The sequence below is a fragment of the Cololabis saira genome, chromosome 14, assembly GCF_033807715.1.
Source record: "Cololabis saira isolate AMF1-May2022 chromosome 14, fColSai1.1, whole genome shotgun sequence".
In the NCBI taxonomy this organism is placed as follows: Eukaryota; Metazoa; Chordata; class Actinopteri; order Beloniformes; family Belonidae; genus Cololabis; species Cololabis saira.
The window spans coordinates 17,323,380-17,349,385 of NC_084600.1; the positions used below are offsets into that span (position 1 = coordinate 17,323,380).

General features: G+C 39.9%; 2 protein-coding genes across 9 annotated transcripts in view; both read left to right on the plus strand.

Annotated features, from left to right (window-relative positions):
- LOC133460322 (gap junction delta-2 protein) lies at positions 1 to 2,360 on the plus strand. The gene is made up of 2 exons (XM_061740941.1): positions 1 to 152; positions 716 to 2,360. The coding sequence occupies exon 2, from the start codon at positions 718 to 720 to the stop codon at positions 1,834 to 1,836; it is 1,119 nt and encodes a 372-aa protein (XP_061596925.1). The 5' UTR covers positions 1 to 152; positions 716 to 717; the 3' UTR covers positions 1,837 to 2,360.
- Positions 2,361 to 2,770: 410 nt separating this feature from the next.
- LOC133459746 (unconventional myosin-XVIIIa-like) overlaps positions 2,771 to 26,006 on the plus strand; it is a 71,485-nt gene continuing 48,249 nt past the window's right edge. For 2 of the 8 annotated variants that reach the window (XM_061739996.1, XM_061739998.1), the window contains exons 1-19: positions 11,071 to 11,342; positions 12,072 to 12,216; positions 12,353 to 12,378; positions 13,072 to 13,920; positions 15,369 to 15,452; positions 15,644 to 15,715; positions 16,323 to 16,349; positions 17,574 to 17,633; positions 18,302 to 18,389; positions 18,760 to 18,866; positions 18,955 to 19,131; positions 19,266 to 19,476; positions 19,563 to 19,705; positions 21,556 to 21,656; positions 21,795 to 21,858; positions 21,970 to 22,114; positions 24,313 to 24,483; positions 25,336 to 25,426; positions 25,727 to 25,919. In XM_061739996.1, the coding sequence (XP_061595980.1) occupies positions 12,180 to 12,216; positions 12,353 to 12,378; positions 13,072 to 13,920; positions 15,369 to 15,452; positions 15,644 to 15,715; positions 16,323 to 16,349; positions 17,574 to 17,633; positions 18,302 to 18,389; positions 18,760 to 18,866; positions 18,955 to 19,131; positions 19,266 to 19,476; positions 19,563 to 19,705; positions 21,556 to 21,656; positions 21,795 to 21,858; positions 21,970 to 22,114; positions 24,313 to 24,483; positions 25,336 to 25,426; positions 25,727 to 25,919 (2,646 nt within the window). In that variant the 5' untranslated portion in view covers positions 11,071 to 11,342; positions 12,072 to 12,179. Of the gene's footprint in view, positions 3,262 to 4,587; positions 5,656 to 11,070; positions 11,343 to 12,071; positions 12,217 to 12,352; positions 12,379 to 13,071; positions 13,921 to 15,368; positions 15,453 to 15,643; positions 15,716 to 16,322; positions 16,350 to 17,573; positions 17,634 to 18,301; positions 18,390 to 18,759; positions 18,867 to 18,954; positions 19,132 to 19,265; positions 19,477 to 19,562; positions 19,706 to 21,555; positions 21,657 to 21,794; positions 21,859 to 21,969; positions 22,115 to 24,312; positions 24,484 to 25,335; positions 25,427 to 25,726; positions 25,920 to 26,006 lie in introns of those variants that run through there. The other 6 variants (XM_061740001.1, XM_061740004.1, XM_061740002.1 and 3 more) reach the window with 5 other exon arrangements.

The window sequence follows — 26,006 nt, forward strand, 5'->3', positions numbered from 1 at the left end:
GGTGAATATGTGTGGTCAGCCCATTCTGTCCTTATCCAACTCAAAAGACACAATAACATCCAGCAATGGGCTCCACTTGAAAATAAAGTTATGTAGATTGCTTTCTCTGATATTTTCCAGCACTGGGTAGAAAACACTCAGATTCTCCAAAGGTAAGGTCCTACAGGACATTATTAAATATTGAATAGAATAGGAGTAAATAATGTTTTGAGCATATTTTACCTTGTAGAATGACAATTTACTGGGTATTCACTTAGGAGTTTGATTTCTTTGAGACTGGATTTATGAATTTTTTAGTTTGTCACAATCAATGTTGCTAAACGTTTTGTAGAAATGAAAGAGCAGTTAGGATTTGTGATATGATTTGTGAATATGAAGAGCCTTTGGTCATTGCTTCTCTTTGGTGGTAACATAGTTAAAAAGCTCATGATTTAACAAAAAGAAAAAGTTATGGATTTTGACTTTAGTAAATTATCCATTTGAAGAGCTGATTGTGTCAAATATGATCACATCCTACTGTGATCTGTTAACTCAAATCTATATTGCTGAGAGAGCCGTTTCAGTTTCATTTTTACTCATGTTAAGGATATATGTTGTCATGGTAACACTGTTACATATTTCTTACAATCATCCTATTCACTAAGTTGTGATTCAGTTATTGATGAAAGTTATTTCAGACTGCTGTAAATAGTTTTAAAACTCTGTGTGTCCACAGAAATGGGGGACTGGTCCATTCTTGGTCGTTTCCTAACAGAGATTCAAAACCATTCGACAGTTATTGGCAAGATTTGGCTGACGATGCTGCTCATCTTCCGCATCATGCTTGTGGCCCTGGTGGGGGATGCTGTCTACAGCGATGAGCAGTCCAAATTCACCTGTAACACCCTGCAGCCTGGGTGCAATAACGTCTGCTACGACACGTTTGCTCCTGTCTCCCACTTACGCTTCTGGGTCTTCCAGATTGTCCTCGTTTCCACGCCTTCTATATTCTACATTGTCTACGTCTTGCAGAAAATTACCAAGAACGAAAGGTTAGAGGTCAGGAAGGTTGACGTGCCTCCCAGGCCCTCATCTTTTCATCAAAGACATAGACACTTAGGAACTGATAAAGAGGCTGTCCTGGAAGCTGGAAGTCCTTATGACGCAACTTTTCCCAATGAAGACTGGAGCTCACAGGAAGATGAGTACGAGGAGAGGAGTCAACTGGAGGCGGAAATGAAAGAGGAAGGAGAGGACCCAACCGAACTGTCAAGTCAAGTTCTGCTCATCTACATCATACACGTTCTGCTGCGCTCCATCATGGAGATAATCTTCCTCATTGGGCAGTATTACCTTTTTGGATTTGAGGTCCCGCACCTGTTTCGCTGCGATACGTACCCATGTCCAAACAGAACGGACTGCTTTGTGTCTCGCGCAACAGAGAAGACCATCTTTCTAAACTTCATGTTCAGCGTCAGTCTGGGCTGCTTCATCTTGAACATTGTGGAACTGCACTATTTAGGCTGGATCTACATTTTCAGAGTACTGTTCTCCGCATGCTGCACGTGCTGCGAGTCCAACAGAGAACCCGTGCAGCAGGTGGAGTTATATTCCTACAGTAACCCACTGCTGCTTGAGCTCAAACACTCATTACATGGAAGAGTTGTCCTCCAAGCTGGAACAGCCATGTCTGCCAACAGGAGCAGCAGCGTCCCCAACCAGGCCCCAGCCATCTCCTTCGAAACGGACTCTACCCTGGAATGCACTTCGAAACGAAATTCAGATGAAAAAGATCACACCAAGACAAGACTGCACAATATAACCAAAGTAGGACGAAGCAAAAAGTCCTGGCTGTAAATGACTTATAACAATTCACTTCTTTTTTTAAACATATATATTTCAATAATTCTTTTTTCAAACCCTTGACTGTAATTGCTAATCTAAAGATTGACCCCCACTCCCCACCCCAAATAGAACTGTTTAAAAAAAACAACTATGTAGTTGGCATTTATTCAGATTTGCAATGTTTTATACATTTCAGAGGATCTTTGTTTCAAACACCAGATAATCCCAAGTTTGTAAGTATTTAGCATCAAGTAAAATACAAGGAATAATTTGGAGAACCTACATGGCTTTTCAGGTGCAATTTCATAAAATGTTGCTCTGTGGTTTTTGAAGTTCCCTCTGCAGTCAAATTACACCGTTCACCCGCACACTCGGTGCTGTAGAACAACAGTCACAAAAGAAAAAAAAAACACACTAGAAATTGGCAGCTGAATGTAAAACTTAGCTTGCTTGTTAGACAGCATCCATAATGATCATGCTTAAGTTTAAAATAGAATATTAGTTAAATTATTACTGCGTAATATACAAAACATTTTCTTCAGGGCAAATAAAGTTATTATATATATATATATATATATATATATATATATATATATATATATATATATATATATATATATATATATATATATATATATATATATATATATATATATATATATATATATATATATATATATATATATATATATATATACATTTGATGATATATATATATTTTTTTAATTTAACCTTTATTTACCCAGGCAAGCAATTTAAGAACAAATTCTTATATACAGTATTGCAAAATAGTGAAGTACTTGTGAAGGAAAATGGGGGGCATACTAAATAAAGTTGTATTTGGGTCCTCCCAAGAAAACGTCACCATGGGACAAACACCCATTTTTACACGCCGTGTATTTTAATAAATAAAATGACCAGTAGGGGTCGCTGCTGTTCAATATGCGGGGGTGCTGCCTTCATTTGCTATCGAAACTATTGGCCTCTCGATCGATTGAAACGTTTATGATACGAATATTATTGTAAATCCTGAACAGTAAATGTAGCTGGTATCCGCATATGACATTTAAGATTGGACTTTGTTATAATCTTTCGTTTCTGCATTGGGGAGACAGAGTATTTAACTTCAGTTTGAAGCTCTTTAGTCAGTTGCATAATTAGGCTCATTGTATAAATGTTAGATTATTAATTTACACATTTGTCATCATTTATGGTCCCACAGCTTATTGTGTTTACTTGTATTATTCTTAGAAATAAATTTTCGACGGTAATAGCGTATCTTTTAGATACATTCCACGGATGTGGGAAGCTGGAGTTTACGGCGAGCCTGCGAAGGCACCACGGGTCCATTTCTCTCACCCACTGACAATTACAAGGAAGAAAATGCCGAAAACTTCTACTAGGACAACAGCGCTTTTCACTTTTGACCAGTTTCAGGTAAGTCACTGACTCACCTTCCAACGACCTTTACGACGGGCTTATATTTCACGAGTGACAGTTTTATCCTCTCCCCTGAAAGTGGACCATGCCAGTGCCAGAGAATGAGGGCAAAGCAGCTTAAAGGGGGAGCATTACAGCTAGGCTAGGGACTTGTTAAAGTGACAAGCTAGATACAAATAAACTCGTTTTCTGGAGAAAAAGTCGCAATGAGAATATCACTTGGTGCAACTGTAAAAGCCTTCATACTGTTTCCGGCCAGTTTTTTCAGCCGCCCCGAGCTCCAGGGACGTGATTAGGTGGGGATTAGGTGGGAATTTGCTGTTTATGGGTTAGACAAAAACAAAGCAGGTTTTTCTGGATATGTCCGCCAGCTACAATGCAGATAGGCATTTACAAATGTTTCACATGTTCTCCATGTCTCCGCGGTCCTGCCGAAATAACAGCAGGCCATCTATGTAGGCCAAGCACTGGCGGATTGTGCCACAGATGTGGAAATGTATACAATGGACAGGATACGCTGCACATGAGCTGTATTCTCTTTCTGTCTGTGTTTCTGCATATAGTATGTATGCATACATATATGCATGAAATAGGGGTTTGCAATATATATATATACACAATTTTTTTTAATGCAATGTCAGCATGTACATTGTTTTTTAAGTGCAATGAGATATTTGGCCAATCAGATGGACACTGACTGCCCTGTTTTTTTATTTGTTGAAATTATTTTCTCTTAACTTGGTGATATTAACTTAAAAAAATGTATAAAGGGAGCCCGATCATTTTTAAAATCAAGACAGGAGACTATTTCAAATCAGCTAATTAAGTCCATTGCCATTTTATCAATTAGCCCTGTGTATTTGATTTATTTTACTTTTATTTTATTTCTAAATGAAATCATGATGTGGTACAATAGTGAATAATGTATTTTTTTTCTTTTGTGTTTAAATGGTTTCACTGTTTTCTGTAAATAGTTAACTATTTACTGTGTTAGCAGCAAAGCAGAGAGACATCAACAGCATACAGTGAAGTATTTGAACATTTGATTGTGTTTTAGGCTAAATGATAAAACTGTTGTTTTTAAAAGTGTGTTATGACATAATATTATATAATATTTGATTAAAATTTGTATTTTTCAGTTGTGAAATGTAGGAGAAAAAAAAGTCAATTCAAGGCTATACTGGCAAATATATAGTATTCTTCAAATGAGCAAAACGTGTTAAATATGGATGAAATTGTGTTTGTGTTTGTGTTAAAATTACTTTCATGGGCTTTTCTATGCTTTCATTAAAGCTCTTCTTATTCTCTTCTCCTTTCACACAGATAACTTCATATCCACTCTAGATGTTTTGAGGTACTTTCATGAAACACTACTGAGTTTACTTTTGTGATCAAATTGGTAAGTACATTCAGTAGAGGTCCACCATGTTTCACCTCATTAAGAAAGACAAGGAGAAAGAGAAGGACTTGGGCAAGAAAGAAAAGAAAGAGAAGAAGGAGAAGAAGGAACGTATGTCTCAAGCAGAGTTAAAGAGCCTGGAGGAGATGAGTATACGTAGAGGATTGTTTCACCTCAACCGAGGGAGCTCCAAGAGGGATTCAAGGAGCAAGTTGGAGATATCCAACCCGATCCCAATTAAGGTGGCCAGCAACTCGGAGCTATCCCTGACCAGCCTTGATTCTGAGCACCTTCACCACACCTTAGAGCAGGATGTAGGGCAGACAAGTAGCTCTGGTCAAGATGTTAAGGAAAATGAATGTGAAAGTCGCAGCTCTGTAAAAGAGAGAGCAGCAAAATTTGGGGAATTGGCAAGGCTGAATTCTCTACCAGGCCCGGGTCAAACAGGCTTTCCTCAAAGGGGCAGAGAGTTCGGTGATACTGGGGATTCAGATATCTCAGACCAGAACATGCCTCCATTTAGTTCACAGTTCCATCCCAGTCTAAAATTCACCGGTATAGTTCACATTCCTGAGGTAGTAGAGAAGACGTTCCCTGGTGCAGACTTGCAGTTGCCGATGCTTATTGCTCCACCGGCACCAGATCCAAGAGAACTTGAGATCCAGCGACGCAACACGGGGGATTTTGGCTTCTCCTTGAGGAGGACCACGATGCTAGAGAGGCAGGCTGATGGAGGAGCGTGCCGGCGTGTGGTGCATTTTGCGGAACCAGGAGCTGGGAACAAGGACTGGGCTTTGGGCCTGGTGCCGGGAGACAGGCTGGTGGAAATCAATGGAATTAACGTTGAGAACAAAAGCAGAGATGAAATCGTGGAGATGATCCGTCAGTCTGGGGACTCGGTGCGGCTAAAGGTGCAGCCGATTCTGGAGCTGAGTGAGTTGAACCGTAGCTGGCTGAGGAGCACTCAAGGTCTGCACAAAGAAGTCTTTGATGTGAGTATTACTCTTGAATCACACTCTTTCTCTGGTATATATGAATAGATCCAACTTGAAAATGCAAATATCACGTGGGTTAATCATGCTACCTCTCTGTGCAATCAAGTCCGTTTTATTTATTTATTTTTTTTGTTAACACTTCACAACAGTTTGTTTTCAGGTGCTGCAGGATCTGATTTGTATGTGTGTTTATGTATAATATGCATACTTTGGTAAAAACACAGCCTTTTCCACATCTGCCATTATTCTTTTCCTGCTCTGTGGTTTTCCACCCGTATCCAGTGGATTAAAGATGTCCACATTATGGGGGGGACTGTAATGACACTGGTAGTGTGATTTTGTGCCTGCCTGTATGGGGGAGTGTCTGTGCATGTTGTGTGTTTTGAAAGAGAGAATGTGTTCTGGTGTACATTTAATCCCCCTCCCACCCCCAGTCCTTTGAGACCAAACAATGGGACGCTGAAAGAAACAACGGCCTAAACGCCACCACAGCCCATAGCCATATGGTCTTGTAAGACTTGGCTGCCAGCCCATTCAGCCCCTTTCTCCACGATAATCATGGCCAGCAAGTACAGGGCCATCAAGTTAAACTCTTTATAAACTAAACAACAGATACCTGAATTTAAGCCTTTTGTTTTCTGTTTAGGCTTTGTTGCAGCAGAGTTTAGAAAGCTACCAGGTCAGTACTGGGCAGTATCCTCTAATTTTAGGTACATTATGGCCGAAGTATTACCGGCTATGTAACAGACTTCTATTTGATCTGGTTTTTATCAAAAAAATATTATAGACCAACATTTTTACCACCCAAACAGCTTTATTTTAACATAATTATTTTGTTTATACTGTTGAAATAATAATCATTGGTAGTAATATGCTTTTGGCGTGTCTTTCAGATTTCACCATACGAAACTCAGGGATTGATTGTGTACACATCCACAGATGTTGGTCATTTGCCAATTATCAAGAGGTGGTTATCTCCTCGTCCTAATTTTCTTTCCCCTAAATTCATCCAATCCAAATGATTATTGGGAAAACAGACTGCTCGAAATTTCAGAAAACGTGCTTGTCAGAATGACCTAGAACTAACAGCACTATTATTAGATAGTTATTTTAAGATCTGGATCCTAGATCTAGAGCTGTGTAACACAGATACAGACATTGATGCTTGAAATCCCAGTATTGTTGTTTTTTTTTGTTGTTATTTAATAATTTTGAGGAAACACGATGTTTCCCTGTCACGTGAACACAACAAAATTGCTGCTACACTCATGCATGCTTGTTAAGTATGAAACTATAGCCAGGTGGTGATTGCAGGTGTGCATTGACTTTCTGGAGTGACTTTGACATCAGTATGAAGTTGCCAAGCAACCGGTGTGACTGCAGCAAGAACACAATAATAATAATAAGCTTATTACTGAACAAAAAGGGCTCATGACTGGTATCAGCTAAACACCTGCTCTCTAACAGACTGCTGTCTGCTGGTTTTTTTCCCTCCTGCTTCATTATCACAGGGTTTCCTATTACAGCATCAGCTTACTTTAGGCTGCATAATACACTCCACCTTTCACAGATCTGTCCGGTTGTCATAACCACACAGGTCTGTAAATAATCTTTATCTGCAATCTAATCATATATATATTTAAAAAAAAAAATGTATTGTTAAGATTTGCATAATTTGCTATTCAGACGGGGTCAGTGGTTGGTCCTGTTTCAAGAGAAAGAACTTAGATTAAGTAATTTCATGCATGCATGTTGAGTATGTGAACCTTTTGTCCATTAGATGACAGCCACATTTAAACAAAACATGAAAGCAACTGTTAGGTTCTGTCTTTTCTGTTTTATTTCCAAGACTCTGAATGTCATTCCTTTGACACATGAACTCTTTTGTCATAAACATCAAATTTCACTCACTGAGACTTTGAAAGGAGGATTTAATTGACTTTAATGATCTCTAGACATTGACATGAAGTTTTTTCATCCACTTGCCCCTTGGCGAAAAAAATTGATATATGATTTACTTGGCAAACTTTATTTGTTAGAGGGAAAATTCATTAGGCTACTTGTTGTCAGAGTTTGAGTTGACGTGTTTTACAGTGTCGATATCACGTAGCTGAGACATCTGTTCTTGTTGCCATAGCAATACTAAAGCTGTAAAACATATCTGTGAGATCTTTCAGTTTTAATGATGTTGTTGCTGTCTGGTGCTAATGCTTATTTAAGTATATGTGGGTTTTTATTGTGATCATGCTGATTCTCTTGGCTCATTTGGTGTGAAAGGTCTTAAATGGTTAAATGTAACAGCTTGATTTTTCAAAATGAAATAATGGAATAAGGAATAACTTTTTTTTTCAGTCTGACCTGACGTAACAGTAGAATTAAACATTTATCTCACACAAACACAGACTGTTGGTAACTGGATCAGGGCTTGACAGTAACAAGTAACTTTGAATGTCTAGCCCTGAACATGCTGTACTTATTTAGTCTGCAATATGACAGATTTAGTTTGCCTCCGTTTTTCCGTTGCAGGTCATTTCCGCTCGCATACCTTTTGGTGGGATTTCCGGCGTTATTTCAGAAGGGGAAGACACTGAATTGAACTGAAAAAAATCTTAGGAACACAGCCAAATCTGAGTGGTGACAAAGGAAGTCTAAATAAATAGAAACCAGTACAAATAAGTTAATAAATAACAGCTCAAACCATACATGTCATGTTGGATGAGGCAGTTCTGCTGTGGTGTAATGGTCTCTTTGCCTTCTTTTGTGTTTGTGAAATTTGGGATTTTATTAAAGAGGCGGGGCACGGCCTGGCAGGGCCTTCATTTTACGTTTTAGGAGTTATTTCCTAAGGATGGCTAAAAGTTCCATCTCATATTCCAGTATCACTGATCTATCATTCTAAGGATTTCCTCTCTTTCTGCCGACCAGATATAGATATAGTAGTTAATAGATAGTTAATATTGTAATTTCCTCTCAGAGCTGCTGGTTGAAGTGACATCATCTCCATTACCAACAGGAAGATAATCCGGAGGCAGTAAACACAAGCATGAATCAGGAAGAGGCTGGGCGTAAAGCTATAAAGCTCTTAGGTTTATGGTAGAGGCTACTTGGAAGCCATTCTTCCTTCCCATTCTGTTAAATTCATATTAAATGATTTCCACACTTAAATGCATTTTCCTTTTGCACTGACACCAACAATGGAAGCGTCTCGACTATGTTGGTTCCTGTTTGTCAACGTAAGGCAGATGCTTGACATTCCTGGGTGTGTTATTGATTCCATGTTTGTCTATGGGAATTGCATGGTTGTCATACACACCCTGAATTGGTCTGACAGAAACAAGAACTATGTTGAAGGTGTGCATCATTGGTCATATAGTACATTCAATAGTTCCACCATATTTTTCACATATTTTATTGTATAAGAAAAATACATTTCCTGGTGGAACTATAACCTATTGTCACAAGCTGTGGGTAGTGACCGAGAGAGCGAGATCGGGATACAAGAGGCGGAAATGAACTTCCTCCGCAGGGTGTCCGGCCTCCTGCTTGGAGAGCGGGTGAGAAGCTTGGCCATCGGGGAGGGGGTCAGAGTAGAGCCGCCGCTCCTTCGCATCGAGAGGAGCCAGATGAGGTGGCTCGGGCATCTGGTGAGATCTTCCTCATGTTCCACTGGGAGGAGACCCCATGGAAGACCCAGGACATGCTGGAGGCACTGTGCTTCTCGGCAGGCCTGGGAACGTCTTGGCATATATACATCCCAAAAAAAGACACAATTGTACCAGTACATTTACTTATTTAGGAGAATTTATTTACTTTTTAATCATCAGCTTTACTAGATAAATGCTCTCATAATCATTTCAACATTAAATGACAAGGACTTAATGCTTTAAGATTATTATTTTTTTTTTCACGCCCTAATTAAAACGGTGTACGTAATTATAAGTTAGCAGTAGATCATAGCACATGTTGTGCATGCCTTCATGTGTGGTTTTTGGGTGGTGAATGGGTGTAACTGCCTTCAATGTCCATTCCTAAAGAGTTTACAGATATATCTGATAAAAGACTTGACTTTGAGGCATGTACTGGGTCACCAGCATTCTCTTACTCCCAGAACTCACATCGTCGGCGCATGCTTTTGCACTTTACCCTTTAGAGATTAACCTCACATTCTTTGTACAGAAATGAATTCCTCTCTGGTGTCTGTCTTCCTGTTATGTTGTGGTCCCTGAGCTGGGTAACAGAATTTATATCATGTGAGAATTTAACTGGATCACAATCAGTGGTTTTTGATGGTGTGCAGCTCTGAACTCTGCTCTAACCATGTTTAGACAAACAGACGGCACATAGTTTTATCCCAGAAAAAAACAAAAACTCCAGGGATTAGCAGTGTATGTAAAACAGCAGCAAGGATGTATGTTTGACTGGATCATTTCATGTGTTAACATGTGAACCCCTGAGCTTAATATGAGAAAGAATGTTGTATTGCTGCTTAAAGAGTTTTTTTCTGCTGGAAGATTCCATCTCTTCTCATAAACAGCATTTCACATTACATTCAAAGTGGGGCAAAGTTCTCACAGATGCATGTGCTGATTCTGGATGATGTTGCTCAAAGGACACATTTTCTATCACCTGATTTGATCACTTGATAACATGCTATTTGTGTTTATAAAGATAAACAAACAAAATGACCACGATTAGATAAACTGATCGCTGCTCATTTAAGCCTGTTGCCACATTCCTGTGTTTTTCTTGAATGACTGCTTCTCATGGAGTCAGACAACTGAACAAGTACCTCCAACTAACCTACACTTAAGTTTGCTTTTACCCAACTGGTTTTACAGCAACTCAGTTTCAACAGATGGAAAAACATCTTGTTTGCATGAAGTTAAAGTCTGAAATGCCACAAACCCAGATGAACATTTATTTACCGATTAATGTGAAAACGGCAGTTGTGTGTGTTTCTGAAACCACTGTTTGTACAGCGATTATATAAAGGTTTTCCACCAATCAATAAGTTTGAATGTAGGTCAGTAGAGTGCTGAAGCAGGGTCTTCTGAACTGTAGAAACCAGTTCACTGGGTTATAGCTCCCTCTTGTGGAGTAAAATGCAAAATGATGAACATATTTCTCGATAAGTATTCTCATGTTAAATAAACAAATCTATATCTCAGTACAGATACTTTGATGAACTAAGATTCAAGTTTTATAGGGAGACGCTGCCATTTGTATTTGCAGTTGTTTGTTTTGAATCATGTTTTAGTGTCTTGTTATGTTGTTTTATCTCCTCCAAATTTAAAATGATCTTTTACCTTCATTTTGCTCATAGGTTAGTTTAGCATCTGATTAATGAGACTGTATTTTTAATTTCGTGTCACCAGGAGAAGAACGTGGTTGGGAGACATGACAGTGGCAGAGGATGTAGTTGTGCATACTCTATTAATAGTCCCCCCCTGTATTTCAGCAGCTGTCCCTCTTCTACCCCCGGCCCAACTCCTCTCACGTTACCCTCCTCCACTCCTCAGATCACAGCTCTACTATGCTGTTCTGACTCTGAACCCACCCTCCCTCTCAGAGCTATAAGGGTGTTTGCTCCTGGTGGACCCTGGCTTTCCCCTACCTTAGCTCTCTGACTGCACTGCTCCAGTGGCTGAGTGAAGATTGGAAGGTTAACCAGGCCCAGAGAGGAGGTAATGGGCTCGAGCCTCCGGTGGTCTCTGTGTGTGACGAGTGGTGTGATCAGCTCAGGGTGTACATGCTCTGCTTAGCAGTTCCATTAGGGCTCTGATAGCGCCTCAGAATGGCCTGCTTTGCTTTGCTCAAACTATTTATAGGAGTGGACGCTGATGAAAGCCGGGCCAGACATGGTGAAATAGTTGGCGTATAACTTATTCACGCTGTAGGTTTGGCACATTTTTAATCGAAAATGCTTACTGAAAAGTTGTGACAGAAGTTCTTCAGATTTGTTTGTTTTGGTATCTAATTTGCATGTATTTGAGTTAATTAAATGTTGTGCTGTGTTTTGCTTTTGGCAGCACCGGTTTCTGTTGTTTCCTACTCCCGCACTGCCAAATTTTGTGCCACACACGTAAAAGAATAAAAAATCCTTAAGTCCCTTTTTGGAGTAGGACTGAAGTGCAATTCACTATTCACAATTATAGTAAGTCACTGAGAGAGTTAAGACTGTGAAATAATAGAATAACAATTACTGGCACCAGGCTTATAGTTTCATGGTTTTGATTTTCAGTGATGTGTGACTGCAAAAATGCTAATCATTCGTGTCATGATGTTGTTCATGTGCTCTATCCTCAGCACTTCATGGCCTCTACTGCCATGTTTCTCTGTGACCTCTTTTGTGTACTGAAAACAAGTTCAGTATCCCACCGCTCATCTTTAAATTCCCATTCTTCTTCACTCAGAACAGTTCATCCTCTGCTCTTTGGCCGCCCCTTAATTTTTGTCTCATCATTCCATGCAATTATTCTCCGCGTGGTCCGGCTTAAATCCATGACTGCTGGGCTGTCACCATGGCGTACAAATCACGCTTTTCTTTCTGGGAGCAAAAGGGAAGTCCCGCTTTTGTGTTTCCATTTCTACACCGTGTTGCTTGTTGAATTTGTACAAAATTTAAGTAAACAGACACAAGCTTTGGTCTACATGTTTGATGGTTTGATCGTATTTGTGTTGCTTTCCCTTCTGTAGGTTAAAGTTGAGAACAAGCCAGATGTGAGTTTCTTTGCAGCTGCATGTTTTCTGGAGAGTTATTTCACGTGATGCAAACGGTTTTTGCATGCAGGAAAAGATAATAATGAAACATATTGAGTTCATGAACAATGGTCCAGAATACAGTTTAGATTGATAGCTGTTTTTTAGAAAGGTGATAACCGCATGGCTTTGACAAACAACACTTTGTCTTTATGAAGTGTTTTCATGGCTCACTGTGCACACTTTTTTCAGTTTAACCTAAATGATTTAAAAATAAACTTTTGTTGACACTGTCGTTCAGTTGGAATCAGACTTAAAGGCTTTTGCGGTGTTTTGTTTGTTTGTTTGTTTTGTTTCCGTAATACATTAACTAAATCATGACACATCACGCCTTGCTAGCAGAAAGGCAGCTTTTTGTTGCCTTCCTTAACAACTGTGCGGGTTCGTACCGTCACCTGCTCTTTTATGCTGCTTGAAATGTGACAACACAATGTGTGTGCGTTTTTGTGTGACAAAACTTACACTCTGTCCTTCAGGTTTAAAATTAAAATTGTGCAGCCTGAGTGACAGTTTTAAGATATGCAAACTAAAATCCAGCATAATGGATGGCTTTAGAGATTATTCTCTCGGCATGGAACCTCCTGTAAAACTCTGACAGTTTATCTGTGCCAGTCATGGGAATAATCTCCACTACTTTGCTATCTTTGTATCCAGTCTGATAGTAGTCGACCTCAGGCAGTAACTAAATCCGGACAAGAGACGGCAAAGGCTCCACAGACGACTACACCACCAGCTGAAGAGGCAAATAGTAAAGTAGCCATGGGGGGATCAGACAAACCAGTGGCTGAGGAGAGTACTGTCCCTAAGAAGGTGGTGAAAGTGGTGAGGAGGGTTGTGAGGCGTGTGGTTCCCGCTGGAACGGAAGCGCAGAACCAGTCCACCGTTTCCACATCTGCTGCAGACTCGGCTCCGACTAAAGTTGGAGCGGCTCCGGAGGACAAAGATGATATATCCATGGGTCTGGCCAGTCTAATGGGCAGAAGTAGACTCAAGGAACATCGTCCTCGCACCCGCACTCAGGACCGAAAAGAAGATGTAAAAGAAGAGGCGAAAGAGGAGGAGAACAAGGAGAAGGTGGAGGAGAACAAGGAGAACGTGGAGGAAAAGAAGGAGAAGCCTACCGTGGAAAAACCGCAGGAGGCCACGTCTGTACCGACTAAAACAGCGCCAAACCCTGCACCACCTAAGTCTAACCCCCTCACCCCTCCACCTGCGTTCCTCCCTCCGACCAAGTCAGACCCTTTGGCCCCACCTGCTGGTTTCATCCCTGCACCCAAAAGAAACCCGTTGACTCCTCCCCCGGGTTTCATCCCTGCACCCAAACAAAACCCGTTGACTCCTCCTCCGGGTTTCATCCCTGCACCCAAACAAAATCTGTTGCCATCAAAACAGAATCTGTTGGCGAGACCTCCAGGATTCATCCCTGTCTCAAAGACGGATCCACTGGCTCCTCCTTCAGGGTTCATACCAAAGGCTCATCCCCTTTTTGTCAAGAAAGCAGAGGTAGTGTGTGCCTCCTCTCTGTGTGAGCAAACCTTTTTATAACAGCACACACTTTTCACAGTCACTTGTGGTTCCTCTAACTCCAGCATGCACGTTTGATTTTGATAAGGACAGTAACTTATCCCTATTACTTTATAAGTAGGCTGTATCCAGTCAAGGTTACTCAAGTCAACACACTTTTCTCCTAAAGTATAAATCGGTCTTAATTTCTGATAAATAAAACTGTGTGGGTGGGGGTACAAACTGTATGAAGTCACCTCATATAATTGAAGGTGAACTTATGATACGGTTTCATCTGTGGGTATGAGCGTGCTCATCACCTGCAGACTGGTAGTGTGGTTGGTTGTCTGTGAGCACTGAGCTGTGACTCATTTTGGTCACTTTCTGCAGGCAGAGATGTGAAATGGTGCTCCAACAGCTGATGACAGGAGAGACAGAGGCTATAACAATCTGTGGGAATGTTTGATAAAGAAATATTTAAGAGCCCAGATGATGATGAATCTAACATTTGTTTCCCTAACGAGAGAGAACAACAAGCTCATTGTGTCAATTATCAACCTCAATGCAGCATGAATGTAGTTTCAGTTATTTAGAAATGTAATTTATAGACATTTATACGATGTTATGGATCTTGTCTGAGTCTTGACTTGAGATATATTTGCGTTTTAGTTTATTTGGAATTATATTTGCGTGACTGAAAGTCATGTTGAATCTTATCAGCAGATAGTCATAAATTTAAGAGGATTCACTGCTGGTTATGAGCACCTGCTATATATTTTTGTTTTAGCTGATAGAGTTAGATGATTCGGGACAAGAAAATACATCAGCTGAATCTGAAACTTAAGCGATTGGAGCTATTGAAGAAAAACCACTAAAGGTTTTGTGATGGGATTTTACTGTTTTTTGCCCTTTAGACCTTTGTGGAAAAAGAAAAATTTGACAAGGAAAACAGTTGACTGTCAATGTTTTTTACCTACAAAACCTTAAAACATAGCTCAGATACAAATAGCAGCAAGTATAAAACTAAAGCACATGTTGATTTATATGTGCCTGCCACAACTGTGCACGAGTACAGTGCCTTGTCGTTAGTTTTCACTGTTTAATTTACTTCGCTATTGTACGATTGGGTTTTAAGTGACCCTGGCATTATGCTTGCCACGTTTTCCTTCTCCTTTTTTTCCAGATTACTTTTAAGAAATGTGCAACCTTTTTTTGTTGAAGGAAAACAGACGACATCAGTGAATCATTATTCTTTAGCTACGGGACTTCAGGATCCAAGTTTCCTTCATTCATTTGGTGATTGAGGAAAAATCAGTTTGACTGTAGTTTTAGTTGTGTATTCACTGAGTCTAAAGTGAAAAGAAAATGGATCAAAACATAAATGCCATCCTCACTTTCATCTATGTGCGCATGTTTGTCTGTCTGTGAACATTTACACATGATGTAAGGTAAAGGAGACTCCTTGCCCCCCGGTGATGCCCAATGGTAAACCTGTTGCACAAACCCCCGCCCAGGCTGCAGCCAATGAACAGGTGTGTTCATCCTCATGCATGGGAACACAATACAGGCTCTGCTTCCCACATTAAAAAAATAAGGAAGATTTATTTCATAGAACATTATTGTTCATTTGTTTATCTTTTATTGTGCCCAGCATTTTTCATTTTCCTGAAAGTGGACGTTCCATTGAGTTACCTCTGGTTCAATCATTTTTATACAACTTCAGGTCCCGCGGCTGGTCCCCACTGAGGATGACTACAATCGTATGAAGAAGATCTTCGGTCTAGATGACAATAATGTAACTTATCTCTGCATTTGTGGTTTGCATCTGCCCTGCTTTACCAGTCAGCTGCTTGCTTACCCAGATCAAAGAAAAACATGTCCACAGATTTCCCAGCATAAGCAGTCCCGTTGCCATGATGAGTCCGGTTGCAGAAGTTACCTGCACTACTGGCCAGGTGTCATTTTGATACCAGAGATATATCGCTATACTGTAGGGAAAAAAAGGTTAAATCTTCTCATTTATGTCTTACTTTGTAGCCTTAAGTATTATAGAAATGATATTCGACATCGTTGATCAACAACAGGCTTTTGTTTCAGGAGGGAATTTTGCTTTCATCTCATTATAATTAGTTTTGACTTGATGTTCTTGGCTCATTCCATCTTTCTTGTATTCACTGATTTTATCAGTTCTCTTTGAAGCCACCATACTATGATAATGTGACTTTGGGATTATTTCATTATTTTAGGTTGTTTTTATGGCAGCAAACAGTTACTTGCTAAGAGTTTGTAGCACTAAAACCACTTCTCTCTGCTCTGATGTCTTATTGTCTTAACCCATGTCTCTACCTTTTGTCTGTGGGTCATTGAATTCTGACATTCCTCTTTACTGTTTGCATGGCTAGCGCGCCAGAGGCCACAAATGCTCTCAGGTAGTGCCTGTTTGACCGTGTGCCCGCCGTACTCCCTTGGCCGTCGAAGACTGGAATCTGAGCATGTTCTCCCGTACTGACCTCTTTCTGACCCACTCGGCCGCTGCCTGTCTGCCTGTTTCTGACTCCCTGCTGTTGTCCACGCTCATGCAGGGGCCTGGAATGCACTAATGTGACGTAACCAGCGGTTACAAAGGCTGGGTCAGTCAGGAGTTCTCAGAAAATCTCCCCAAGGACACATTGAATTGACACTGCTCTCATTGTGTGCTTTACACTTGCATGTGGATATCGTCGTCGCAAACTGAAACAAGCGGCTTCTAAAATCCTGTTCAATTGAACTTTTTTTTTTTAGCAATGAAATGGTTGTTGATGATATGATCAACTGCAGGATCCTTCACTTTGCATGAGGCCAGACATCCTGGAGCATATCTTATAACTGCATGATGTATATTGCTGCATCATTATGCAGAATCATGTCTATCTCTATGCTCAGCTGCTCAGTTGGCTCTATTGCATATATATATATATGTGTGTGTGTGTGTGTGTGTGTGTGTGTGTGTGTATTTTATATTACACATATATATATATATATATATATATATATATACATATACTGTATTTCTTTTCTACTGCGTGGACTCAGTAGAAAATAAATCTGTGTGGCTCCCTATAGATTAAGAGAGGTGCATAAATGTCTGTGTGTGCGTGTTTTGTTGAATTTGGCTTGCGGTGTAAAAGCACTTTGAGTGGTCAACAACAGTATGAAAGTGCAATTTAGATACTGTTCATTTACCATTTATCACTGACTATTACTTCAACATATAGAGTGATGTCTGGCTGTTGAAGCTCACTGTGTTCACAGATATTGTGTGGCTGTGGGTGTGAAAGACGGGCATTTGTCTCTGCAGACCTTTGCCCTGTAGCTTCATCTGCCTTGTAATTTCTGTTAATTAATGCACACTATCAATTTGAAGGATGGTTGCTTGAGTGTTTTGCTCTGGTTGCCTTTCTGTTGCATCCATGGACTGCTGTTGGTTGTGCTGCAGTGTTTTTATATTTTATCTTTTACTCATAACTGCTTGTTACGTTCATCACGGCACTATATTTGGCACTATTTTCAGCATGTATTTGAAAGTCACGAGTGTGATGAGTCACAAAGAGTGTGATGTTGCGCTGCTGAATTAAACTGCTGAGAATACTGATTGTGATCCGTCCCTTCTCCAGTCCAAGCTTGTTGAGGACCCAGTGGCCCTGCTTCAGGCAGCACACTCGGCTGCAACTAAGGTCTGACCATAGCTACAACTGCTCGTCATTCTGATTGTAACCTGCTGTATTTCAGATTGATGTCAACCTCGTTACTGTGGTAGCAGTTAGTAAGGTTGTGTCCCCTCCTAGTATCCCAGGGCTTGGTACAACTCCCCTGTAGCCCTGCCTGCTAAAATTTGATCTCCTCTTCCTCTGCAGTTTTACACATTTTCTGTAAAAGCAAAGGTTTTCCACCATATTTGATTTAGTTATACAGTTTTTTTCCATGTGAGTAACTTGTATGTGGTGAAACATCCCAGTCTGGTCTCTCCCCTGTGATGTCATTGTAGTAAAGGTATTACATGCTCCCTAAGTAAGTTCAGTGGTTTAAAGATGCATTATAAAGGGGGTCATGGGAACAGTGTAGATGGAGTAATTAACATGTATTTAAGTGGTTAAATATGAAAACAAGAGAGTATTATATTCTTTTTCTTTTTGGAAGACCCACTTATATTCCTTCCACTTGTCTTGTGTGAAAGTGCTAGTTAATCAAGGATTGTTGTGATTATCTTATTTGTTGGATCTGTTCTGGAAGTTTATTAAGCTGTTATTTGTTTGAATTATCTGTTTTTCATGTTTGGTATTTCTATACACGCATTTCTTGTTTTTTCATTGTGTTTTTCTTTTTTCCCCCTTCCTTTTAACAGGGAAAGTCTGACGAGCAGTTAAAAGCAGAGACAGCCTGGTATAACACAGAGAAAGTATGGCTTGTCCACAAGGACGGGTTTTCCTTGGGTTAGTGTAATTTCTGTTCTTATCTGCCTTTTTTGATGGATTGCTGGATATATTAACATTTTGATTACCATCAACTCTCTCTTGCCAGTGATGTCATGTTAATTCTTTGCTCTTTGGAGAATTACAGAAGTGGTAGTTAGAAGTGTGGAAAAAATAATTTAAAAAAATGCTGATATTAAATGAATTTATTACTCGTAGTTACATCAGGCAACACAAATACTAAATGTGTACTAGGTTTTGATACATTTGAAACTTTGAAAGAAATATAATTCTTCCCATATCATCAGCCACATACAATTAATTAAAGTTTTGCCATTTAGGTTGAGATCAAACAACATAATAATTAATTGCACGCTTTGTGATGATGCAGCAACTCTTCTGAAGACGGAGACAGGCAGTCTGCCAGAGGGGAAGGTTAAAATCCGCCTGGAGAGTGATGGATCTTTGTTGGATGTGGATGAGGATGATGTAGAGAAGGTATTTAATCATCAAATCAACCCCCGAATCTCATCCATTACGCCTGGCACCGGGTCAGTAAGTGACCGCCTCTGTCTTTGAACTCTAGGCAAACCCCCCGTCGTTTGACCGAGCGGAAGACCTGGCCTCGCTGCAGTACTTGAACGAGGCGAGCGTGATGCATTCCCTGCGGCAGCGGTATGGCAGCAACCTGGTGCACACCTACGCGGGGGTCAACATGGTGGTTGTTAACCCTATTAGTGCCCCCTCTATGTATTCTGAGAAGGTAGGCAGGAGCCTGCATGTATAATGATTGACTTAATGAGAGTATTGTGAAAATTTAAATAGGTTTACACCAATAAGCGCTTCTCGCTGATTTTTGCCCTCCATTCTGTGACTGTCTCTTTTTCTTCTTTCTAGGTGATGCAAATGTTCAAGGGCTGCAAAAGAGAGGACACTGCACCTCACATTTACAGCATGGCACAGAATGCATACAGGAACCTTCTGACCACTCGTCAGGATCAGTCCATCGTCTTGCTCGGCAAAAGTGGAAGTGGCAAAACCACCAACTGCCAGCACATCATTCAGTATCTGGTGACCATTGCTGGAAGCACCAACAAGACCTTCTCCAGTAAGTTGAAAAGGATACATTCAAAACAAATACGTGCTTATTAAGAATTGTTTAACCAAATATCAAATAACTCTGCTGTGTTGTAGCCGAGAAATGGCAGGCGGTCTATTCCGTTTTGGAGGCTTTTGGAAATGCTTCCACTAGTTTGAATGGGAATGCAAGTCGCTTCTCCCACATTGTTTCCTTGGACTTCGACCAGGCAGGTCTGGTGACATCAGCTTCAATTCAGGTACTAATAAACATGCAAATTTACTGTCATTTCAAAAGTGGTTGCAGTCCCACGAAGCAGAACACAACAGTAATGTCACAACAAAACTAAAGACGGCACTCGAACTACCTGTGTACAATGATAAAAGAGAACAACAACGCTTTGGAAGAAACAAGTAAACAGAAAACAGTATTTCAGGGGAAAATAGAACATTAGAAAACAAAAAAAGAAATGCAGAAAACATAACAAGCAAGACAGCATATCACAAAAAACAACTCCACTGAACAAATCACATCTGCCAAAATGATATTTATTCACTCTAATTGATAATTCACATCCTGTCCCGTCGTCATTGATGTATTAGAAATGTAACTGTTTTGATGACTCGATCTCAGCCGTCTACCAAGCACATCTGAAAGGAGCCTGAATCATATTTATTAAAAACTGCACTTAATGTTACACAGACCCACAGACAATGAGCAACTCAAATCTGAATCACATGATCTTGGGATTTTACCAAAAGGCAAAAGTTACCACCAGTCATATAATAATTAGGTTTAAAGTAATATCACTAAAAGCTAAAAGCTACACATTATGCCAATGAAATCAGTCGAACATCTATCAACTGGCAGGCTGTAATTAAAGTTGTATGCAGTAAGAGCAGGAGCTGCTTAACTGACTGATACACGTATTGATCTTGGAAAGAGATTTGAGGATTGTTGCTGAAGACGGCTAGAACAGCTAATAGTGCCCACAAACTACTTTTTTCACAAAAATACACAAAGAAGGGGTTGTATCCGATGGTCCAATTTCACAGCAGGCTCACTGAGCACAAATCCAGTGGTGCCAAAAATTTCAAAACCTTTCAGAAGCGCATGAAGGTTGATGCGCTAAAAGCGCTCCATGAGCAAATGTGCTCTGTGCTGGAAACAATAAGTCAGGAAATGGTAAGTCAGGAAATGTCACGGCTCCTGCTGAATCTTCTGAGGGTAACAGAAGACAAACAGGATGATGACAGTCTTCTCCCATCAGGATACATCCAGTTAGATGTTATTGTTACTTTTTGAGTGTGAAGGCACACTTTTCTGCACGATGATCCCTCTTAATACAAAAGCCTAATGTATTAAAAATACATGTTTTTCTATTGGCCTTTAATTAACAGGAAGAACCCTGCATGGGATTAAAAGGTGCTGAATATTAACAACTTTTGTATGTAGGGGAAGATCCACGTCTCCTTGTGTTTAGAAATTACTTAGACCCGGTTAAAAATGACCTGTTTGAGGTTTAAGCAAACACACAGCAAAAGAAACCTCTAGTGGTTTAATTGACATTTTTAAACTTCTTAATGCCAGCCCTTAAACTTCTGTTTTTAATTCGTTAGTCTCATCTGAGTTAATGATGGTGGACTCACGTTTGTTTAATTACATTTTTTTATGTTGTTTACGTGTAGTGTTTTTTTCTAAAATATTATATTTTACTGTGTGTGTGTGGTTTTTGGGATATTTTTTTGTGTGTTTTGTGTTAGTATGTCTGAAATCATAGTGTGGGTTTTGTTCTGTTGCCTTCCTGAAAAGATGTTTTGGGCCGTGTTGTGTTTTATGAAATGTTATTGTGTTTTGTGGAATATTATTGAGTTTTATTACGTTTGTGGTTCTGCTGTTTTGTTTTCTGAGACATTGATTTATCATTTCAGCTTTTTTTTCTAAAATGTTCAGTCTTTTTTTATTTTATTCTTTTTTGTGGTTTTCACTTCAGAGCCAGCATTTATCTGTTCATATCACGTTAGTTCATGAGGTGCTGTTATGCCTACATGATTTTAATGACATTATTTTTCTGCAGTTTTCATATGCTGTTTTAATGTGGCCTTGCAGACGATGCTGCTGGAGAAAATGAGGGTGACAAGAAGACCGGAGGGAGAGTCTTCATTTAATGTCTTTTACTACCTGATGGCTGGAGTAGACAGCTCTCTTAGGTCAGCTGATACTTTCTTGCTAATTAAAATCCCATTATGCTGCACTGCTGAATTTATTACGCAGTGATGTGTCGGTGACAAAACCCTGCTGTCAGTCATGGTGTGGACCCTGATGTCTTGTTGTCATTTCTCCATCAGAACTGAACTGCACCTTAACCACTTTGCTGAAAACAATGCGTTTGGAATTATGCCACAAACTAAGGTAAATGTTAACTGCTAATGAAAGATTGGGCGGATTTTGTACAATCAAAGTGAGATTTGATTTTCATTTTACTGGGAATAAAGCTAAAGCACTTTTACTTAAATTTGCCAGCCGGAGGACAAGCAGCGGGCCTCTCAGCACTTTTCCAAGCTGCAAGCAGCCTTGAAGGTTCTGGGCATCAGCGCCGACGAGCAGAGGGCTCTGTGGCTCATCCTTGGGGCCATCTATCATCTTGGAGCCGCAGGAGCTACCAAGGGTAAGTTTTCTGAGCTCACAAAAGGCTTTGCTCTTCCATAGCTGCATGATTTATTATTGTTGATAATGTATTCATTGTGGGATGTTTTCCAGTGCAAATCATTGTGAATTTGTAGCGCTTACACGGGAACACGCGCGATGACAAGAATAATCATTGTTAACCAAAATTTCCTTCAGCAATTCTTGATGCGACTTGACACATGTCAAGTCTGTATTATGAAAGCGTCACTTGTGTGATGCAAGACAGATGCAATCCAGTTAACTGAATTATGCATCTGCACTTAAAAAAAGAGGCTGCACACTGCACAGGTCGTTAAGCTGAGCTGTAGCGAACCACAGCTCGAAATAAAAAATTAGGCAGTTGAAGAAAAGTTGTGCTTTTCTTACAAAACAATGCTTACACATGACAACCAGATGAAATCATTAAAGACCTAATTTCATAGACTTATCCTGCTTTTATTGTTTGGAGCTGCCATTAAATTGATGCATTGTTTTTTTTCCCCTGCAAGATCTGAACTTCTGACAGATTTTCCTCATGTGTTCTTACTGAATGAACAAAGGATTTAATGCAGCAACTAAAACTACTGGCAGACTAGTTTAATAGTTGGAAATGCCTTATTTTCTCATAATGATGCATCATAAAGCTAATGGGAACAGCTGTTCTCATAACACAAGGATTCATTTATGCTTGGAGCTGAAGCTACAGACATCATGAAACCGAACAAACGGAGACCTGTTTTCTTTAAACCACTAAGTAGCACTCGCTCACGTCAGCAATTAACTTTGATCTTAAATTTGGTTTTCTTCTATTTGGAGAGGATCTGTTACAGCGAATTTAGTTTTTGTTTCCTTCACATTGTGATCTCTCCATCCAAGGCCTGTTTATCAAAGGCTTTAGAAAAAAAGCAATTTTACACTATGTCTGAGCATATTTGATCTTATGAAATAGATTTTATCTAACTTAATCACAAATATATTAATTAATTAATTTCATAGCATCGGAATCCTGCAAGAGCTATAAGTAATTTGAGGCGAAAGTAGGTTTTAAAGTGGCGGTGCATTTTTTGCTGTCTGCCACAGTGTACATTAGCTTGCCAAATTATTGTCTGCGCTCCCCTCCAGATGGCGACCAGTCTTTCTGATGGCAGTATTGCACCATACGGGAATAGTTTGAAAACATCTAAATGGAAACATAACTCTGTTTGTCACAGAGCATACAGACTCAAAACAATGTTAGCACAATCTACAAATCAGGGGATGACTTTTGAACTCAGGGCGATTTTATACTCGTTTAATACAGGCATTGATATGAAAACACAGTGAAGGAGCAGTAGATGATGAAGGAGCAGTAAAAAACAGGTCTACAGACTGGTGTCAGTTTCCAATATTTAACATTTTCATACAAGAATACTCATATAAGAATACTCTGCAGCATGAAAATTCATTTTTTTTTTTGCCACAGTTGAGCTTTTGCGCTGGTGATCACATACAAAAACACTCAAGAAGAGGTTGACCTGCAGTGCAGCCTCATTGAGGAACACAAGAGGGCAGCAATGGTCTCTCAACCTCCAGAACTAATTAAAGCGACCATCTAAAATGCACCTGCTTGTGTCTGTTTGCAATACTGTCAACACTTGTGTGACAACAAGCATCACTTCATAATTGACTGAGTAGATTTAAATTATTTCCTTGAACCTAATTTCCTCTTCTTGACATTTTAGTAGAGTTTTGATAATTTCTATAGTGCAACAACACATATTTAAATATATTTTGCATGACTTTACCCGTCTTATCATTATAAGTATGCAAGGCTTCTTTTGTACTGATAAAGCTGATAGAACCCACTTCTTTCTTAACTGAATCTTAGTCTCTCTCCTTCAGTCTTAAAAGATACACATTCATGGTGGATTTAAATTAAAGTTCGCACTCTTATCTAGATGTTTCCAGCCTTCTTCCACTAGATTAAAGAGCGACTTGTTCTCGGTTTTATACTTTTGTAAATGCTGGTGGCTATGTGGCTATGTCTTCCTTAACAGCAGTTTAATTCAGTCTACTTGTATTTTATTTATTAGACTTTTCCAACATGTTGTCATCAGCTATCTCAGAGCCAGTTTACCAGAACCAGACAGGATTCTCACAATGCGCCTGGAATTTCTTGGAAGAAGGTCTAATGGTGGTTTTCATTCACGTGTGTCTCAGCTGGCAGGAAACAATTTGCACGTCATGAGTGGGCCCAGAAGGCAGCCTACCTGCTGGGTTGCTCCCTGGAGGAGCTTTCCTCCTCCATCTTCAAGCATCAGGCCAAGGGCACCCTGCCCAGAGCCAGCACCATCCGCCAGGCTTCTGACGAAAATGGCACAGCAGATGCAGGTACTCCAGACCACATTTACCAGTGCACTCTTTCTTCTTCATTCCTCAGAGCCCCCCTGTCCTGCTCTTTTTCTCTTTGTCACTGTCATTCTGTTTCACCACACACACACACATGCGTGCATCTCCTCACCACCTGAGGGAAAATGCATGCATGGAAAAAGTAAAGCTTATCTTGGTAATGAATGCTACAGCTTTACAATGGCTATTGACAGATGAGTGGCCACACTATGTTGGGACAAGCAGTTTTGGATCCCCTCTTCGTTCATCGTCCTTGAAATCATAATTGCCTTACATTGATTTTTCACATGTGAAGGTTTCTGACTTCCATCAAGACTGCAACAGATTTTGAAGGGCATGAAGGATACAGTTAAAAGTCCATCACAGCAGGGAAAGACAGAAATGACCTCAGTGTCACCTTCCATGCATCTCCTCTCACAAGCAAAATGGACTGTCCAGTATGTGTGTATGCATTCAAACATCCCCCAACCGAACATACATTCACCTTTTGTGTGATACTGGAATGAATTAAGTGAACTTAACAGGTAGCCGTTGCCGCTAGGCACAGACATGAGCTTGCATGGTTTGATCTGACCACTGCCAAAGCACCTGAGTGCGAAACGACACTGCTCGACAAAGACAATTTCTCACCCGGCTTGGGTACCTTATATCTTTGGGCCTAAAATGTTAAAATGATATTTTTACTTCCTTGCAGAAGGAAGTTTTGTGACCTCTCTAGTTTGACTTTAACATTTCCTTTTCTTGTAGAAGTAGTCCTTGTTCTGTTTTGCAATTTAAATATTGTAAACTGAAAATTATTGATTCGTTCTGTCTGTTTGCTGTTTCTTGTTGCAGGATCCAAAACTACGGCTCTGGAGTGTTTAGAAGGGATGGGATCTGGTCTCTACTCCGAACTCTTCACCATCGTCATTTCTCTAATAAACCGGTTTGTCTCATACTCAAATTGAAAATGTCTTTTTTTTTTAATGTATTTTAAAAAGCTTTTCTCCTCCCAAAGATAATTTTAATGACTATCTTAGAAGTATAGGAGTTTATAATAACTTTGTAGTTTTTTATTGAGGTTATAAATAAAAAAAGAAACAGGAATATGTTAAGTGAGGTTACAGTTGGTGTTGTAATGGAGGTCAGAGCTCAGGGTTATACACTGAATGTAATCAATAAATGATGCTTGACATATTGCAGTGTTGCCCTCAACATGTGTATGTGTTTTCCCTGCATGCTTAAGGGCATTGAAATCCAGCCAGCACTCCCTGTGCTCTCTGCTCATTGTGGACACACCAGGCTTTCAAAACCCCAGGCTGGTGAAGCGCGAGTGCGGCACATCTTTTGAAGACCTCTGCCACAACTACACTCAGGAACGCCTGCAGACCCTCTTCTACCAGCGTACCTTTGTTCAGGAATTGGACAGGTACAAAGAGGTAAAAACAAACTCAGGATAATGCGCTGTAAATACATGCATACATATATGCATACATCCTCAGTCTCCTTGTTTCTGCTTTCTTCCC